This window comes from Myotis brandtii, unplaced genomic scaffold, assembly GCF_000412655.1.
Source record: "Myotis brandtii unplaced genomic scaffold, ASM41265v1 scaffold179, whole genome shotgun sequence".
In the NCBI taxonomy this organism is placed as follows: Eukaryota; Metazoa; Chordata; class Mammalia; order Chiroptera; family Vespertilionidae; genus Myotis; species Myotis brandtii.
This window is the reverse complement of record NW_005356635.1, coordinates 7,110,253-7,117,815: the sequence shown is the minus strand read 5'-3', so window position 1 is coordinate 7,117,815 and position 7,563 is coordinate 7,110,253. Positions and strand designations below refer to the sequence as shown.

Here is a 7,563-nt window from a genome sequence, read left to right as displayed (position 1 = left end):
TGGGGGGGGAAGAGGACTGGGAACACAGGAGCAGAAGCAGTTGCTTTCTAAAGTCTGAATTATAAAACAAGAGCAATAAAGAGAATGAATTGAATGGGATGGTTTATTGAGCTTTCTAGCACTATAAGCAAATGACTTCCAAACACTCCGCTATTCTTTTTGAATTTAAGAAAGATACTTTGATAGAAGATTATTCCAAAATATAATTACTTGGTCTTTTAGTTTTCTCCTTATTATCATAGAAAACTATGGGTATTTTTTTTCTTTAGATTGCAACCTCATTTTAAAAAAAGGAGCTTGTAATGAACAATTTAATTAGATTGGTTTTGGCTTGCCTAAAAGCTGAAGAAGGTATTAATATTCTAATCAAAAGTCTTGAGGAAATATTCTTAGAATTTTTTTTTAGATCTCCTTTCTTATGCTTGTTTTTAAAAGCCAGAGAAGCTGTCAAGAAATTCCAGGTAACTCCTCCAAAAGCAAGCAGTGGGTGGTGTGGCCATGATGAGCCAACCTTGTGTTTGCAGCAGACTGAAAGTTCCCACCTGACTCATTGCAAATTTATTCAGCTGCTTATGATTATTTTTTACTCATACTTTGAAAGAACAACAGCTTTGTATTTTTAGCCTTTTAATGGCAAGAGAAAGAGTTTATAAATAACAAACCCCCTTTTTAAAAATCGCTCATGCTTTCTTGACCCATAGCTGAATCAGCATTTGTCTTGCATTCAAAAAATAACAGCAACAATTCCAAAAAACACATTTATTAAACACTATTTAAAAGATATGCCCAGTGCTTTCACATTACCTCATTTAATCCCTGCAACCATCATGTGCATTGGGATCACTGTTCCTATTTCTTATAGATGAGGAAAATGAGGCTCATGTTCAGAGATATGGGGTGACATTTGTAAGTGACAAAGGAAGATTCCATTACAAGTACTTTGCCTCCAAATCCTATCTTCTTTCCTTCAAAAGAAAATGGGTAAAAAGCTTCTCCCAAAAGAGGGAGAAGTGGACCCTCCTGTGTTTTTATCAGTACCCTACCTGCCTATCCCAGACTGGGAGAAGAAACAGGATGAACAAAATGTAGCTGTTTTCTAGGACTCACAAATTTGTTTCCTAGTAGAACACATCTCTCTCCATCAGATCACCAACACAGCATCCTTTCAGCTTCAAAGAGAAAAGAAGCCACTTTTCCCCACCATTAGCATCAACCTAAGATGGCTTCCAATCATGACTTCCATTTTAGCCTCTTTCCTGAGAGCCCTCAGCTAGGGAAGCCAATCAGTGGGAGAAATGGGTGAAGGGGGCCAAAAGTTAAAAGAAGGAAGAAAAAAATAAATGGGCAATCACTACAAATGATTATGCTAAAAATACAACCACCGCAACAACCACAAAAACAAACAAAAAAACTGTGCAGACCAGAGAATGATTTTTCTTGTTTCTTAGATGAGTAGGGCCTATGTCACCTTCCCATCCAGTGCACATCACACCCCAAACCCTTGCCCAGAGGATTGTGCAATATCTTTAAATTGCAAGAGCTGTTTCCCATAGATGCTGCTGCAGGCATTTGTAAGAAGGGAAAAGTTAAAATGATGGCACACTCTCTACTCCACCTTGGCTGGCCAGCTGGTTGCCTTTAAGTTCTAACCACTCTGTTTGCCATACATCCTCTGAAGTCCAAGTACCATCTTCTGTGGGAAGCATCCCTGACCACCCCCCTGCCCCCCCCCCCCACCACCAGGTTGGGTCAATAGTAAATACAGAACATTCCATAAGCCTCTTATATGGTTAAATATTCAACACATTGGATAATTCTGTGTTTAAGGCTCCTATGCATCCAGCTAGACTCAAATGGTGGAGAATGTGACTTTATTCACCCAGCACATAATAGGTGTTCAGTGAATATAAGATGATGAATGAATAACGGCCCACTGAAAGCACTATTTGCATTTTCTGCTTCTCTGCCTTTCTTCCTGCTATTTCCCTCTGCTGTTTCCATCACTCAAAATTCATCTCCTCTTTCCTCCACCCCTAAGTATAAGGCAACTTGTTCCCTTGCTAAGTAGGAAGCCTGGTCATTACTTATATAAACATTTATGTAAACTTCTCTTCTAATTAATATGTTCAATGCTATGTCCAGAGTTTCTCAAGTAAAAACTCATTAAAATTACAAATCCTCACCAAAATCTCCAGGGATGCTCCCCTCGCTGTTCAGAACAGCCATTCACATATTAAATATCAGTCCATCTGGATTGATGGGAACTGAAGGAGAAGCTGACCTCAGACTGGGGTCCAAAGCTATGTTTATAAATTATTCCTCTCAAACACAAACTTTTTCCCAGGGAAATTCTTTTATAAGTGACTAGAGGCCTGGTGCACAAAATCCGTGCACTTGGAGGAGGGAGGTACCTCAGCCTGGCCTGTGCCCTCTCCCAGTCCGGGAGCCCACAGGGAGCGGACCTAAGCTGTCAGTTGGACATCCTTAGCGCTGCCACAGAGGCAGGAGAGGCTCCCACCACCAGCACTGTACTCGCCAGCCATGAGCTCAGCTTCTGGCTGAGCACACTGACCACCAAGGAGCAGCTTCTGCATTGAGTGTCTGCCCTCTGGTGGTCAGTGTGCATCATAGCGACTGGTCGTTTCATTGTTTGGTCGATTTGCATATTAGCCTTTTATTATATAGGATGGTTACAGTTCCAGCCTAGTCAATAAAATTCCACTCACTCTAGTCACAGAATTAATGAACTCAGCCTGAGTTGTGTGCCCTCAAAGTAGGGCCAAGAGAGGAAAGAAGAAAGAGGAGAGCACCCAAGCTCAGGGCACCCAAGGGATCCTAATTCATCAAGTTTATTTATTCCTATCTTTTGTGCCCAAGCTGAAGCAAATAATTACCCCTACCCTGATTTCAGTTGTAGAGTTCACCCAAGCTTCTTTTAATCTTTGAGATTCTTTAACCTTGACATTTCCAATGTTTTCCTAGGCAAAATCCAACTAATCTCAACTAGATGTTAGGAAAGCAAATAAGTAAATTAATCCACATTAAGAATAAATGATTGCTAGCACATGAACCTTTAATGTAGCATTTAATTTTTAATAGAGAATATTTGTTTACTAAAATGAATTTATATTTCTAATTTGGCATAATTTTAATAATTATAATAAAATGAACTGAAAATCAGCAAAGTATAAGGAAATCCTCCTGGGTGAGGAGGAAATGGGTCCTACCTCCCTGAGAGCCTGGCCCTAGTTTCTTTGAAATTATTCTTTCTTTTCATCTTTTGTTTGGTAAACTATAGATTTCTAAAAGTTCTAAGGGCTTTTTGTTATTGTTGTTGTGTGTGTGCTTTGGTTTGGTTTGGTTTGGGTTTGGTTTTGGTTTAGGTTTCTCATCCAAGGTGAAGCCCAGGTCGTCGTTGAATATTTTCTATGAGATTCTTTGGGAAGCAGAATGTAAATTGATTTCATTACCCCATAGAAATTAGTCTCAGTACACTATACTATTAGCTTTTAGGTTATATGCTATTCATTCACTCATTTGTGCACTCACCCTCTTCTTCATCAGACATTTAGCACATGCCTCCTGGAATGTGCCAGGGCCTAGGCTGGTAGGCCCTACCCTTGACAAACCAGTGGAGAAGACATTATTAACAGACCATCATCATGGAGTGTCAAAACCTGCATCCAAAATACCAGAGCCACTCAAAATGGAACAGCCAATTGCCCAGAAAAGTTAGGAAGGCTCCACAGTGGAGGTGACCATTTGCCTGTTTGTGAATGCAAAGCCCTTATGAATGAGAAGGGAAAAGGGGGATTTAGATTGCATAAGGCTAAGTGAAAAGGAGAAGTTAATAAGGTTATGGAACCAGAAACTTGGATAGGGAAAATAACTGCCTCTATGGGAGAGACAGAGTAGCCACTTAAGAACCCCTTTCATCCCAGTGTTATCTCTTAAAATCTTCACTCATCTTTTCTACAACAACACTTTGCACCCAGATACATACTGCCTTAGTGTTCAGCTCTCCTGGATGGCACACAGAGCTATCCTGGGCAGACTAGTAATGTCTTATTCCTGTCCCTCATCTTGCCCAGCACACTTTGCTATAAGAGAAATGTGTAGCCATGCTCACCCAGGGACCTGCTCCTGGTGTAGCAATAGGATCTTGACCCAGTACCACTGCTCTGCCTGGCCAACCTTGCCTGTGCCCAATGCTGACCTTCTCCACAGAGCATGCCTGTGCCACCTCCTGTGATGTTACCCTCACAGCATCATCAGCCTTTCTCCCAAGGGTCTTCTGATAGACTCTTATGTAGGTCTGAATAGGTTGATTTTCTAAATCACATGAATGGATAGCTTAATTGTTGATTAGATAAAATATTGGAGCAAATATTTGCAGAAGTCTTTATAGAGTCCTTCTCTGAGCATCTGATTCCTCCCAGCATCCTAAAGAACTGCTACTATCTCAAGCCCCCACAAAAGGCATGTTGATAATCCTGATTTAATTTAGTCATTTGTCATCCTTGTTATACAGATGGTTAATCTTAAAGTTAATTCCATAAATGGCTGGCAGATACAAAAGTTAGGAGATTCAGAGCCTATGCAAGACTGAGTTGGAAGTTAAAGAATGTGGGTACTGCCTGTAGTGGCCTGAAAAATAATGGGAAGAATACTATTCCCTCCCTCTTCTCCCCTCTTACATCAATTTCCACAATCACCAATTCCTCATAAACCTAGAGACAGCTCTTCTGACCACTTAAGGGGGGATGCTGATCATTTTTATACCTAAGAAAAAATTATGAGATGAAATAAATTGTTTAAAAAATAAGTACAGATGTGTCACACTTCTGAGATTAAAGACAAATTAATTGGCCTTGCTTACCTCAAGAAAAACTCAAGTCTTTCTGAATGACTAATTTAATTCAGTAGTGTTTTCTGAGATTCAGATTGTTTTTAAATCAATTTGAAAGCTAGGATTTACTTCTAGAAAAAAAAAACACACACACAAAGGATCTAGATCATTTTATTCACATAGAACCCTACTTCTATTTGTCTAGAGCAGTGGTTCTCAACCTTCCTAATGCCGCGACCTTTTAATACAGTTCCTCATGTTGTGGTGACCCCCAATTTCATTGTTACAAATTGAACATAATTAAAGCATAGTGATTAATCACAAAAACAATATGTAATTATATATGTGTTTTCCGATGGTCTTAGGTGACCCCTGTGAAACAGGTTGAGAACCACTGGTCTAGAGGATATTATCACTTCCCTGAAAAGCAATATGCTCTCAAAATTAACTTTAATGTGCAATCTAGACTTTATTAGTTCAGTTTTTGTCAAGAAAATATGATTTAGGTTTTTTTCCTAAAACCAAAGTTGAGTTACTGTACTTATGATTGATAACTAAAAATACTCATTTATAACTGAAAGTTAATCCATTTTTATCTTTCCCTTTTTATTTTTTTCCAGGAGCATTTGGCATTAGTATCTGAGATTAATTAACCCAGGAGGTCAAAATGATCCTCAATTCTTCCACTGAAGATGGTATTAAAAGAATCCAAGATGACTGTCCCAAATCTGGACGGCACAATTACATATTTGTCATGATCCCTACTTTATATAGCATCATCTTTGTGGTGGGAATATTTGGAAACAGCTTGGTGGTGATTGTCATTTACTTTTACATGAAAGTGAAGACTGTGGCCAGTGTTTTTCTTTTGAATTTGGCACTGGCTGACTTATGCTTTTTACTGACTTTGCCACTGTGGGCCGTCTACACTGCTATGGAATACCGTTGGCCCTTTGGCAATTACCTATGTAAGATCGCTTCAGCCAGTATCAGTTTCAACCTTTATGCCAGTGTGTTTCTACTCACATGTCTAAGCATTGATCGCTACCTGGCTATTGTTCATCCAATGAAGTCCCGCCTTCGGCGCACAATGCTTGTGGCCAAAGTCACCTGCATCACTATTTGGCTGCTGGCTGCCTTGACCAGTTTGCCAACTATAATCCACCGAAATGCATTTTTCATTGAAAACACCAATATCACAGTTTGTGCTTTCCATTACGAATTCAAAAATTCAACCCTCCCCGTAGGGCTGGGCCTAACCAAGAATATACTGGGTTTCTTGCTTCCTTTTCTGGTCATTCTTACAAGTTATACTCTTATTTGGAAAGCCCTAAAGAAGGCGTATGAAATTCAGAAGAACAAGCCAAGAAATGATGATATTTTCAAGATAATTATGGCAATTGTGCTTTCCTTTTTCTTCTCGTGGGTTCCCCATCAAATATTCACTTTCTTGGATGTTCTGATTCATCTGGGCATCATACATGACTGTAAAATCATAGATATTGTCGACACCGCCATGCCCATCACTATTTGCATAGCTTATTTTAACAATTGCCTTAATCCTCTCTTCTATGGCTTTCTTGGGGAAAAATTTAAAAAATATTTTCTCCAGCTTCTGAAATACATGCCCCCAAAGGCCAACTCCCACTCAAGTCTATCCACAAAAATGAGCATGCTTTCCTACCGCCCCTCTGATAATGGAAACTCCTCCACCAAGAAGCCTGCCCTGTGTGTTGAGGTTGAGTAACACACTTGAAACCTGTCTGTGACGTAATCTTGTGGAAAAAGGAGCAAGAGAAGCATTCCTCTACAGCACTTCTCTACCAAATAAGCATCAGCTACTTTTCAGAAACTTAAGAAGAAAGTGAATTACGTGGACTGAATTGACTTTTCTAAAGCTCTGAACAAAAATTTTCCTTTGCAACAAAATGAAGCAAAGCCATGTTTGTCACATTTTGCATAAGATAGATGATGGCTGCTCAAAGGCCAATGTCAGAAACTGGATAACTGCATTGATTTGGAAACATTTTACTGGTGGAAATGCCATCTCCCCAATCTGCTCTTGTTCTGTTATTTTTTATTTCTACATAAAGGGTTCTGTTAGTTTTTATTTCCACTTAACGGTGTTTAGAATATGTTAAACTTTTAGAAGAGCAGCAGGAGATCAGAGCTCAAACTTGCTCTCCCCAGTGTCCAAAGGGCAGTAAAGTTTTTGTGCTTAGCCATTAGCAACTGTGGTTCACTTGTACCTGTTATCACACGTCACATTTACTACAAAGACTTGCTAAGCAGTGGTTGTAAAGTTTTAGAAACTTGTGAAATTCAACCAGTGTCTTACTGATTCACCCTGCCAAAACATGCCAGCTAAATGGCTTATTTGTATAATGATGTTACTAAAGTCACTTATAAAAGTTAAACTACTTGTAAAGATGTTAACTCTTGTCCCAGGTCATAGTGTCTTTCTAGTCATTACTTTCATTTCATATCTGAGAATTATATACATTTTACTTCTGGTAAAAATATTATATCATAAAGTATGCCTTACTGCTTTAAAAAGGATATATTCTACCTATATATGTATACGTACATCTATATCTCTAAATTGTTACTTTATTAAAATCTGGTAAACTTATATTTACATTAAAATAAAATAATTTTATTGTAATGTATTTCATCTTCATTTCTTAAAAGAGATGCTGATTTATTTTTAAAAC

General features: G+C 38.8%; 1 protein-coding gene across 2 annotated transcripts in view; it reads left to right on the top strand.

The window, feature by feature from the left end:
* Positions 1-7,172, top strand: part of AGTR1 (angiotensin II receptor, type 1) — a 47,928-nt gene extending 40,756 nt beyond the window's left edge. For both annotated transcript variants that reach the window (XM_014537462.1, XM_005863489.2), the window contains one exon: positions 5,470-7,172. In XM_014537462.1, the coding sequence (XP_014392948.1) occupies positions 5,517-6,596 (1,080 nt within the window). In that variant the 5' untranslated portion in view covers positions 5,470-5,516 and the 3' untranslated portion in view covers positions 6,597-7,172. The remainder of the gene's footprint in view (positions 1-5,469) is intronic.
* Positions 7,173-7,563: the final 391 nt, after the last annotated feature.